The 12,839-nt window shown below is 46.1% G+C and overlaps 1 protein-coding gene across 1 annotated transcript; it reads right to left on the bottom strand.

Moving 5' to 3' along the window:
* Positions 1-5,360: 5,360 nt before the first annotated feature.
* ZSWIM9 (zinc finger SWIM-type containing 9) lies at positions 5,361-8,254 on the bottom strand. The gene is made up of 2 exons (XM_056863046.1): positions 7,994-8,254; positions 5,361-6,732 (listed from the first exon to the last, which is right to left on the bottom strand). Exons 1-2 carry the CDS (start codon positions 8,239-8,241, stop codon positions 5,361-5,363), a joined length of 1,620 nt encoding a protein of 539 aa, XP_056719024.1. The 5' UTR covers positions 8,242-8,254.
* Positions 8,255-12,839: the final 4,585 nt, after the last annotated feature.

The raw sequence follows: 12,839 nt of genomic DNA on the forward strand, positions 1-12,839 counted from the left end.
AAGAAATATGAAAAATAACATATGCAAGGGAAATTTGTTCTCATCACTGGTGAGGCCATTAGATGGAAAAGAGAATTAAGCTCCGGCACCTTTAATAGTTAGGCAGAAAAAAGATTGGCTAAAGTTGCCTGTGCAGAAATTCCCTCTTCTACGCAACTACTGAAGTTGTAGGAACCTCATTCTCCATTACACCTGAGCCTCTTACTCACTAGCACTATGCAACAGGTATCCATGATACTCCAAAACCAGAGGCTACCTAAATAAAGCTAGTTCCTACCATTCTTTCACTCCAGCCCGACCCAAAATGGGGACCCAAGATGGGGCTATGTACATAAATAAGCAAGTTTATTTCTCAGCATTATTCAGAGGAACTATGGTACAATCCGATACCAAAGGCGCCACTGTAGTTCTAACTTGCTAGCTGGAATAGAGCCCAGAGATGTTGGCAAGAAAAGGCCTTTACAACTATGGCCTGAAATGTCACTTTTCTCCCACCACCTCTTTTTTTATTTCATAACATTCAGCCTGAGGAAGAGTTCTGTAGAACTCAAAAGCTTGGGCACTCTTTTGTGACACTACGGCTGTTGCCGCACTAGGTATTCCCAGCGATGTACCAAGAGTTTGGAAATGTTATAAAAAATATCACTTTAAAAGGGTTTTTGGATGACACGGCTAAAAACTGGTTGGAAGACGTCTTCACAGCTAAAGGGGCCAAAGTGCGAACAGTATTTTTTATAATAGTTTCAAACTCTTAATACATCGGAGGGAATACATAGAAAGTGCGAACAGTTTTTATAACATTTCCAAACTCTTAATACATCGCTGGGAATGCCTAGTGCGGTAACAGCCTATAGCTGGCCTCGACAAAAGATATGATGTGAGTTTTGGTTTGTTTTTGGATTTTTATTTTGCACCAGAACAGTTGTAAGCAACTGTAGGCTTGCTTTTGGTCGCTGGGAACGGATATAGCCCCCACCACAACAGTATTCTAACTACACTCCGTTATGTTCAGTCACATAAAAATGTTGCCAGTCACTTGAGGAAAACGGAGACTCTTCACTGGGGACCCTGCCCTGTCCTCAGTGACAGGGATCTCAAAAGGCACTGCAATGCACAAAGATTTTGCAACCTCCAGTTTTTGCTTGTGTGTTGTTGTTTTAATTTGGAAGTCTTCCCTCTTCTTAATACATGCCAGTCCTAAACACAGTCCTAAACAACTCACAGTTGTTTACTTTTAAAATGAGAAAAGGTCACATTAACATTCACACAAAAACAAGACGTGTGAGAAGTCAAATGCATTTTTTTGGGCCTCATGTTCAAAAAGGCTCTCAAAAGTAAGTCAGAGCAAGAGTCCAGGAGCACCTTAAAGACTAACAAAAATATTTTCTGGCAGGATATGAGCTTTCGTGAGCCACAGCTCACTTCTTCAGATACTTGACAAGCTCTTTAAAAAGATTCTTCAGGTATCTGAAGAAGTGAGCTGTGGCTCACGAAAGCTCATACCCTGCCAGAAAATACTGTTGTTAGTCTTTAAGGTGGTACTGGACTCTTGCCCTTTTCTACATTCAGATACCTGAAGAAGTGATCTGTGGCTCACGAAAGCTCATACCCTGCCAGAAAATACTGTTGTTAGTCTTTAAGGTGGTACTGGACTCTTGCCCTTTTCTACATTCAGATACCTGAAGAAGTGATCTGTGGCTCACGAAAGTTCATACCCTGCCAGAAAATACTGTTGTTAGTCTTTAAGGTGCTACTGGACTCTTGCCCTTTTCTACATTCAGATACCTGAAGAAGTGACCTGTGGCTCATACCCTGCCAGAAAATACTGTTGTTAGTCTTTAAGGTGCTACTGGACTCTTGCTCTTTTCTACTACTGCAGACAGACTAACCCGGCGGCCCACTGTGAATAAGTAGGTCAGGTGAAGTTTTTATTGTTCATCAAGTGAGAAGTAATACCAATTGTGGCATACATTCTGTAATCTCCCCCCGCACCCCAATTACATCTCTATCTCATTCTTTCATCCAACAAAACTGTCTGAAAAGGCTCCCTCTGGGTTATGGAGGGTTAGATGACAGCTGCTTGGCCCATTGGTTAGTTTTATACCTTTGGCAAATGTGGGCGAATAACAACATAAAGAAGACAAGCATCAAGTAAGACATTATCATCAGTTGGGGAAAGAGGAGAGGTCAAGGGGGTGTCTCTCCCCCCCCCCACTTTCTTCCTTCTTCACCTGGGAGAAAAGGTCCAGGTGTAGTTATGGGAGGGCCTCGCTTTCCTGCGTGAAAAAGGGGCAGTTGGAAGGGGGAGGGGCAGAATCCAGGTGAGGAGGAGGACGTGATATTCCCGCCATTTTCCTTCCCTCTCGCACACGGGAGATCACTCCCGCAAACTCTCCCCCACCCCCCAGACGCTAAGGGGGACGTGGGGCAGGACGCCCCTGCAAGGGACGTGGGGCATTACCTGGCGCTCACCTGGCGTTGCCTCCTCGACGTCTCTCCCTCCCCTTACAAGCGAACGGTTTTTTTTTTTCCCGCGCGAAATCCGTTGATTGACAGAGCGGGCGACGTCACGCGCTCGGCGCCTGCCCAACGGGACCAATAAAGAGAGGCGTCGTCTTTAAAAGGCGACCTCACCCCTTTCCCTGGCATGCTGGGAAATGTAGGCCTAATGTTGGAGACCGAGCGGCGACGCAGCACGCACGGTTCCTGAGCTGTCTGGGCCACCCTTTTCACGGAGGATGTTGGGAAATGTAGTCTTGTTGCGTGTAAAGGGCCATCAAGTCGGAGCCGACTGATGGCGACCACTTATAGCAGGGGTGGGGAACCTTTTTTTTTTCCGCCAAGGGCCATTTGAATATCTTTGACATCATTCGGGGGCCGTACAAGATTTATATATATAAAATTTATATATATTATATATATATTTATATATATAAAATTTATATATATAAAACAAAAAGTGATCAGCAGCGCAATCTTATGCAGGTCTACTCTAAATCCTACTCAAGTCCAGTCAGCGGGGCTTACTCATTGGAAAGTAATTCACAGCGGGTAGCCGTGTTAGTCTGTCTTCAATGCCATAGAGTCCAATGGCCAGAGCAGCCATTTCCTCCAGGTAAACTGATCTGTATCAGATGGAGATCAGTTGTAATAGCAGGAGATCTCCAGCTAGTACCTGGCCAACGCGGAAGCAATGTAATTTACAGCTAGCGTTGGCCCCCTGAGGAAGGCTGTTTGTACAAGCCGAAACAGAAAGGAAACCGGGCTTCTGTTGACTGTTCCATCACTCCTTACCTCTTGGAAAATAAAAGGAAAGAAAGTTATGCTCCTAGTCACATTCTAGGACTTTTCCTTGTAGTGTGGCCAATTGTATTATTGTTGACATTATTTATGTCTGTACCAAAAGTTGGTTGTACTCTTATATGCTTATGGTAGCATAAAGAAGTAATTTTTGTTCTTTTGCAATTGTATGCTGTTCCTTGGTTTGCTAGCTAACTACAGCACGCTAATTTTGGAGTACCTGGAGTTTGGCAACCCTACTCCAACAACCAATCAGAAATCCTGCTAGGCAAAAGCCCCGCTTGGCCCTGCTCAATTTCGAAAGAACACTTTCTTTTTCTTTAATTACCCCAACCAGAAATAAATAAAAACCATAACAAAAAAAATACTTGGTAGGCACTGGAAAAGTTGTTGGTGGGCACGATGGCACCCAGAGGGGCCCTTGATTTAGAATTACATTTCCTTTATATAGCCATTTGTTAACATATGCATCAATGTTCTTTAACCTCAATCACACTTGCCTTGCTTAGGCTGCACTCTGGAAAAGTACATTGGACAGAATTTGTACAAGCAACCAAGTAAGACAAAATCAGTGGGTTTATTATTAGATCAGGTTCTCAAACATTATGTTAAAGTTAAGACACACAGCTTATTCCTGGGACTGTGTATGTTTTTTAAGTGCTCGAACTGATATGAGGCACAGATTGCATCCACTGGTTTGCTCCACTGGTTTGAAGACAAACTCCAAAACAAAAGCCATGCAATGGGTTGGATTCAGCTAATTGCTTCACTCAATCCCACCCAATTATTTCCTTTACTACAGTCCCTATTCTACATGCCTTTTGTACATGCAGGTCCCATGATGACCAGCACAGTCTTTTTGGGTGGTCAAAAGGGACCCCTTCTTTTTCCATGAGCTGGATCCAACCCAATGCTTCTTATCTGGACCAATCAAATTATCATACAGTGATTCAGGACAGACAAAAAGAAATACTTCTTTACACAACAAGTTATTAAAATGTGGAAATTGCTTCCAGAGGATGTAGCGATGGCCACAGGCGTAGACAGCTTTAAAAGGGGATTAGACAGATTTATGGAGGATAGGTCTATCAGTGGGTACTACCCATGATGACTAAGGGGAACCTCCATGTTCAGAAGCAGTCAACCTCTGAATCACAGGGCCACGAGGCAGCGTCAGGAGAAGGCCTCGGCCTCTATGCCCTGTTGATGGACCTCTAAAGGAACAGGTTGGCCGTTGTGTGAGACAGGATGCTGGACTAGATGGACCACTGGTTTGATCCAGCAGAACTCTTCTTATATTCTTATGATGCGACAGTTTCTCAGTTCTCCAAACTCTTCATCAGGTTGGATGTTTTTAAAAATGGGGCGGGGAGAAAACGTTTTGTCTAAGCTGATGAAGAGTTCTGGAGAACTCAGAAGCTTGCACACCTTTTTGTGATATTTCGGTTGGTCTGGATAAAAGATTACCAGGGCACTTAATTCAGTGAATTTAGAAAAGTGTAACTCTGCTCAGAAATGCACAAAACCCATGTACAGCAGGGCTGTAGCAGGAATAGGGCAAGGTCTCATGAAAAAGCTAGCGCCTCTTAATTCTATTCACTGACATTTGAAGAATTTTGCTTTCCTGGATGAAGAACTTCATGACTTTTGATTTGCAGAATAGCAGTCAAATCCAGAACCTGAGCTTCCACCGAGTCCCCGTAGATGTGAGCAAGCAAGGACTGCACTTTGCACTGAACCTCCTCTTGTTCCCTTTTCTCAACTAACTGGCGTGGGTTGTGACAACCCGGTTTTAGACCTTGGCAGTGATAATGTGATAGATCTTAGCAGTCTCTTGTGCAGACAGGTGAACAATACCTGTTATTGGAATGGCTGGGTCAGCAGCTAGTCCTGCCACTAATCCCAGACTGGGCCAACCCAAGAAATTAGGCGGTTCAGCGAAAGGGTATCTCCCTCGTTCCTGACTGACAATTCTTTGAGGCGGCGACCAGGTCAGCGAACCATCACTCGATGCATACCGCACCTGTCTTGAGCAGTCATCAGTCCAACAGGTGCTGTGGTCAGCACTCCTCCGGGCCTGTAATGTTTCGATGTCCATCTGTCGAGCTGGGCAGCAGGCGGGGGTCAAAGAGGGGCTCCCCTGCCCAAAGGCGTGCAGCAAAGATGTGTCGGCAGGGCAGCTGGTGAGCCATGTAAATAGAGCAACTGCAAGCGGTCAGGTCTAGGCTCACCAGAAAAGAGCAGGTGCTCCCCTCCAGGAGGTACCCATCAGGAGTGTCCCTGAGCTCGTAGTGGGCATGGGGCACCAGGTCTAATTCCTCACATATCAGGTCGGTGCCGGCAGGCAGGCAGGCAGTCCGGTACAGTTCGACCACTGGCGCCACATTTAGCGTCGAGGTCTCGACATGGAGGGCCTGAAGATCCAACAGACCCTGGACGCCGGCAGCCAGCGTCATGGGGGGACTGAGCGCCGTCAGCAGCTTGTGGCGGTGCATGCTCAGGTGGTCCAGGAAGAGGCACTCTCGGTGCTTCTCGAAGGCCCAGCACTCCACCCACATCCCTTTGTGGGGGTGCCAGCGCTCCAGGAAGTACTGCAGAAAGGAAAGCGGGGCCACGTCTTCGAGGTCGCTCAGGTACTGGCTGTAGACCCGCGGCGAGTCGGCGTTGGCCAGGTTGAGCAGCAGGTTGCGGATCCGGTCTTCCTTGGGGACAGCCAGTTCGCAGGCCTTGCGGTAGAGCGCCTCCAAGGCCTGGAGGCGACAGATCTGCACCCGGGCGCACGGCAGCACCTCCTCCACAGCATCGAGGCCTGTCACGCCAGCCCCGACTGTAACCACCTTCACTTGCAGCTTGATGTCCGGGGCACTCTGCACCAACGAAGCCACAATGAATATGAGAAGGTCAGGCAGCCCCTGGCGTGCGAGACAATAGGCCACCTCCCGCCCGCGCCCGTTGGCGTCCTGGCACAGCACTGTATAGAGCTCGAAGTCTTCGTCGAGGAAGGCAGCACGCTCCAGGAAAAGGCGAGCTGGGAAGCGCTGCACCAGTCCACGCATGCGCGAGGTGGCCAGGAAGATGCTGTTGAGGATCGCTACGTCCTCCTGGAACACCAGCTTGACTTTGGCGCCCGCGTCTGCCTTGAAGAGTCCGTCGAGGACAGCCAAGAGCTCGCACATGCCCTTGTCTTTGGCTCGGCTGTAATCCTCGATCTTCCAGATAAGATCAGGCGACAGGAAGCGCTTGGAAATGCTGTTGGTGATGCGGATGGGCAGCCCCAGGCTGGCTCTCAGCTGGTGCCGCTTGAAGTGGAGTGCGAACTCCAGTTCGGACAGGCGGTGATTGTGCTCCAGGTTGGCCTCGATCACCACCAAGCGGTCTTTCTTGGGGCCTAGGCGCAGCGTGATGGAGGCTGGGCAGTCAATTTTCTCACTGCTGCAAGGGGGAAGATTGTTTTTAAAGGCTGTTTGGCAAAGGAACGCACTAGGCGGCAGCCCATGCAGCTTGCCCAAACCTTCAACCCACAACGACCCAACCACCACTACCGTGTACACTGCCTCTGAGGAAAAACGGAAAGCATCTGAAGCCATCTACTCTTGTTCAAACCTTCACATTTATTAAAAATGGCAAACAGATTACCACTTTGGTAGTAGTAGAAAAGAGCAAGAGTCCACTAGCACCTTAAAGACTAACAACATTTCTGGCAGGGTATGAGCTTTCACGAGTCACAGCTCACTTCTTCAGATACCTGTGGCACACGAAAGATCATACCCTGCCAGAAATGTTGTTAGTCTTTAAGGTTCTACTGGACTCCGTCGTGATCTACCTTTGATAGTGTTCCTGTAAATAAAGGCAAAGAGGATTAAGCAGTTGTGTAGGGTTTATTCAGAAAAGCGTGTCTGAATTTTGCATGGGTCACACACGTTTTTATTTCGACCGTACATCTCTATCCTTCAGCACAACCTAAACAGATATCCTCAGATGACCTCAGAGACATCATATGAGGATATCCAGGAAATTCTGTTCTATTTTTCCAGGGAAGGAGAAGTAATTTTTTTTTCATATGTGGGACTCCAAAGTACAAAGGAAATGAATTTAAGCCAAAACGTAGATCTTTATTCATGAAGGCCTACCAGGGTTTGGGTGTTTCGTTTGAGGGAAAACTGGATTTTTTTTCTCCCTTCCTAGTTTTGAAGAAGAAAGCATCTGTCTTGTTTTCACAAAGGTTTCAGACATACATATTTTGCTCCTTAGAGACATGATTGCATCAGTTCCCATTGCTATAAAAATGGTGTCCTAAGGCCACCTGCATGGCTTGTTGTCATGGTGACACCTGAGCTGGGGGCCAACCTGCTCACATTCTCAGACCTACACAACAGGCTGTCGTTTCAGCATTTGGCTCCATGCAACGCTTGACAGGGCCTGGTCCCTGAGGATTTCCTGCCCCTCCCAGACCCCAAGGCACATGAACACATGAAGCTGCCTTATGCTGAATCAGACCCTTGGTCCATCACAGTCAGTTTTGTCTACTCAGACTGGCAGCGGCTCTCCAGGGTCTCAGGCAGAGGTCTTTCATATCACCTACTTGCCTAGTCCCTTTACCTGGAGATGCCGGGGATTGAACCTGGGACCTTCTGTATGCCAAGCAGAGGCTCTACCACTGAGCCACAGCCCATCCCCAGTAAGGCACACTTACAGGCGGTTGCGCTGCACCGTGCTCTGCCCCACGTAGGTCCCGCTGTGCTTGCAGATGAGGCGCACAAAACGGAAGCGGAGGATCTCCGCCAGGCTAGGCTGATGGTGCAGTGGGTTCTGGCGCAGGGAGATCAGCGGCTTCAGGCTGGCGACGATGAAGAGCACCTTGTGCTTTTCGCACCAGTCGTCGATGAAGGTGCTGAACTGGTGCCAGGTGTGGAACTCCTGGCCCAGCCCCAGGTCCCCCATGGCGACTCTGACAAAGCTGCGAGCCAATCCTGCTGCGACCAAAAAAGCGAAGAGGGAGAGGATGAGATCATGCTGGAGTCTGAGACCAACAAACGAATGAACTACATCCCAACCTTGGCTATTCACTTTATACCAGCAACCACAATCACCAGTGATAAAACATACCTACTAAAGCAGATGCTTTTTCTGTGAATTGAGATATCTTGCTGCCCTGCAAAGTAAACAGAAGAAAAAACATAGTCACGCATAAAGTAGCAAATATGGGGATATTATGGAGCATAAGAAAGGAATTGAAGCCCATAAAACGACCAGACGCATCTCTGCTCTTATGAAGCAGCTCTTGCTTCGGACTGAGGATTTTATAACTGTGTAGGAACTGCACCCAGAAAGAGGTCTAGTGGTACAAAAGTGTTTCTGGGATGTGCATACAAAAGGGATGCCCTGCAATGTTCAGATCCCACTTGTGAACACATTAACAGACATTTGCAGTGTGCAGGCCTGGCTGTGGGCTGCTTTGAATGTCAGGGAAAGCTGGGGGGGGGGGAGTCAGTATTTTCAACAGAATAAGACTACCAGCCAGGTTGAAAAGGCACTGGTTAAATAAGGCACCTGCTGCTTAATGCAGCTTTCAGACACCTGTACACTAAACTGGCACATACAAACCGACGCTCAATGTGAATCCCACCCACATATGCACACTTACACATACATGGGTATGCACATACACACACACGTGTGTGTGTGTGTGTGTATAGTCAAATTTATTTAATACTGCCTGAGACCAATAAAAATAGAATCAATACAATAATCCAAACTTCCAGAATATCAATTAACTCATGGTAAAAAAAAAATTAAAAAGTGTAGAATCACAGAATTATGCAATATCTTATAAAACCTATAGCTAAAAAGCCTATATATGGCTCACCTAAATTTCCTAATCTTATAAGCTAAAGATTATAACTAAAAAGCCTATATATGGCTTACCCAAGATTTCCTAATCATATAGGCTATCCAACCAAATTTGGCGACCTTAATATATATATATATATATATATATATATATATAGAGAGAGAGAGAGAGAGAGAGAGAGAGAGAGAGAGAGAGAGAGAGAGAGAGAGAGAGAGAGAGAGAGAGAGAGAGAGAGAGAGAGAGAGAGAGAGAGAGAGAGAGAGAGAGAGAGAGAAGAGCCGACACATTAACAAATGTCTGCAGTGTGCAGGCTGGCTGTGGGCTGGTTTGAATGTCAGGAAAAGCTGGGGGGGAGGGGGGTGTCAGCATTTTAAAGAAAATAAAACTATCAGTCAGGTTGAAAAGTCACAGGCACTGGTTAAGTAAGGTACCTGCTGTTTAGCGCAGCCTTCAGGCACCTGTACACTCAACTGGCACATACAAACAGACACTCAATATGAATCCCACCCACATGTGCACACTTACACATACATGGGTATGCGCGTGCGCACATATAGATTATGTGTGTGTGTTAAGTGCCGTCAAGTCGCTTCCGACTCATGGCGACCCTATGAATGAAAGTCCTCCAAAAGGTCCTATCTTTGACAGCCTTGCTCAGATCTTGCAAATTGAAGGCTGTGGCTTCCTTTATAGACCCCATCCATCTCTTGTCGGGTCTTCCTCTTTTCCCGCTGCCCTCAACTTTTCCTAGCATGACTGTCCTGTTTAGCTTATACGTCAATCCCGATTATGTGTGTGTGTGTGTGTAAAGTGCCGTCAAGTCCCAGCCGACTTCGGCGACCCTTTTTTGGGGGTTTTCATGGCAAGAGACGACCAGAGGCGGTTTGCCAGTGCCTTCCCCTGCACAGCAACCCTGGTCTTCCTTGGTGGCCTCCCATCCCAATACTAACCAGGACCGACCCTGCTTAGCTTCTTCTTTTATATATATATATATATATATATATATATATATATATATATATATATATATATATATATATATATATATATAATTAAATTTTATAACATAAAAAAATAACAATTGTTATAACAACAAAAAATAATAATGAACAAAATAACAATAAAAAAACCCCAGGAGTATCCATATATATATTCATTAATACAATTTAAAAGTATCATTGTTAAATCTATTAAGATACCCCTTAGCTTCTGAGATCTAGGCGAGATCAGGCTAGCCTGGGCCATCCAGGTCAGGGCTCAACCCAGATCGTACAGTGCAAGAAACACATTACAAGAAACACGGATCTGCGGGCCTTTAATGCAACGCGGTGAAGTGCAAACGAACTGCGCCGGCATGCAGGGGGAGAGGCATAGGCTAGCGCAGGAGAAGCGCGTTTATTGCTGCGTGCGGGGTCGCGCCCACCAGCCCAGCAACGAGGGCCCTGGGGGGGGGGGGAGATGAGGCTGCAGAGGGAGCCCCCGGCCATCCCTGGGCCCCGAGCCCTTGTTTCTGCAGCCACGCCACCCCGGATCTGAGCCGCACCTGCAACCTGAGCCGCACCTGCAACGTCCCTGCAACCTGAGCCGTACCTGCAGCGCTGCTCTCTCCCGGACGCCTCCTAGCCCCCTGGGGGTCTTGGCGCGAGAAGCCCTGCCCGGGCTCGCCGCCGCCAGCTGGCTGATCCCGGGCCTCGAGCTCCCTCTGCTGGAGCTTCCCGCGAAGCGCCGCCGTTCGGCTGCACGGCTTGGCGGCCGGGCGTGGCGGTGGCAGTGGGTGGGGAGACGTCGCAGGCAGCGCTGGATTGACGTCTAAGCTCAACGAGATAGACGCAGTGGTTCCCAACCTTTTTTGGACCAGGGATTGCTAGGACTTTTTTGTTCGGGGCAGGGACCCCCAAGGTTCAACATAAAAACTCAGAGAATTTGAAAATACACTTTAATCAGAATGGTTAGTTAAACATTAAACTTAGAATAATATTTGGATTTTTTTTTTAATAATAGAGAACTTTTAATGGAAAATATTAATTTATTACGGGTTTATAACTTTGCTTTGCGGACCTTAATTTAACGTCTAAGCGCAACGAGCTGTAGTTTAGGACCCCCCCCCCCAAAAAAAATTTTTTAAGGAAAAACAACAACAACTGGGTGTACATTTCCAAAATATAAGATAAAAAAAACAAATAAAACCCACATGCAGCAACAGTAGAAAAGGGCAAGAGTCCAGTAGCACCTTAAAGACTAACACAAATATTTTCTGGCAGGGTCTGAGCTTTCGTGAGCCCCAGCTCACTTCTTCAGATACAGCTAGAATGTGAATCCATCTGTCTTTAAGTCACTGGTTCCCAACCAGGGGTCCGTGGACCCCCAGGGGTCCGCGAGAACTAAATTAAGGTCCACGAAACAAAGTTATAAACCCATAATACATTAATATTTTCAATTAAAAGTTCTCTATTATAAAAATATATATTCAAATTTTATTCTAAGTTTAATGTTTAACTAACAGTTATGATTAAAGTTTATTTTCAAATTCTCAGAATTTTTATTTTGAACCTTGGGGTCCCTGCACTGAACAAAAAAGTCCTAGTGGTCCCTGGTCAAAAAAAGGTTGGGAACTACTGCTTTAAGTAGAGGAGAGTGAATTCAGACAAGCATTAGTATGTAAATGTTAACAGTATGTCAATGTGAATAGCAGGCGTGATGGGATTAGGTGTGGTTTCACGTTCTAGCTGTATCTGAAGAAGTGAGCTATGGCTCGCGAAAGCTCACACCCTCCCAGAAAATATGTGTGTTAGTCTTTAAGGTGCTACTGGACTCTTGCCCTTTTCTACTACTGCAGACAGACTAACACGGCTGCCCACTGTGAACTATAAGGCTATAATTTAATTTTTATAAGAAATATTTCCCCCCCCCCAAAAGATGTACATTTCCAAAATGTACTGGTTTGCTCATTTCTATATATAGGGTGCCTACACTTTTACTTTGATAAAATACATATAGCTTTAGAACAACTGGATGTACATTTCCAAAATATAAGATAAAAAACAAATAAAACCTACATACAGCAACAGTAGAAAAGGGCAAGAGTCCAGAAGCACCTTAAAGACTAGCAAAAATATTTTCTGGCAGGGTATGAGCTTTCGTGAGCCCCAGCTCACTTCTTCAGATACAGCTAGAATGTGAATCCATCTGTCTTTAAGTAGAGGAGAGTGAATTCAGACAAGCATTAGTATGTAAATGTTAACAGTATGTCAATGTGAATAGCAGGCATGATGGGATTAGGTGTGGTTTCACATTCTAGCTGTATCTGAAGAAGTGAGCTGTGGCTCACGAAAGCTCAGACCCTGCCAGAAAATATTCTTGTTAGTCTTTAAGGTGCTCCTGGACTCTTGCCCTTTTCTACTACTGCAGACAGACTAACACGGCTACCCACTGTAAATAAAACCTACATACAGCAACAGTGTTTTGTGTTGTGTAGGCTCCTATGATGTAAGTAATGGGCCCCGCCTGCTAGCCTGCTCCCTAAAATATCACTGGTTTACTCATTTCTATATATAGGGTGCCTACATTTTTACTTTGATAAAAAGCAAATGGCTTTAGATACCTATTAGGTCCATAAATTACCATATAGCACATATTCAACGCAAAAAGCAGCGACAATTTGTTGTTGACAAAGGACAGCTGGACATAT

This window comes from Euleptes europaea, chromosome 18 (assembly GCF_029931775.1).
Source record: "Euleptes europaea isolate rEulEur1 chromosome 18, rEulEur1.hap1, whole genome shotgun sequence".
NCBI lineage: Eukaryota > Metazoa > Chordata > Lepidosauria > Squamata > Sphaerodactylidae > Euleptes > Euleptes europaea.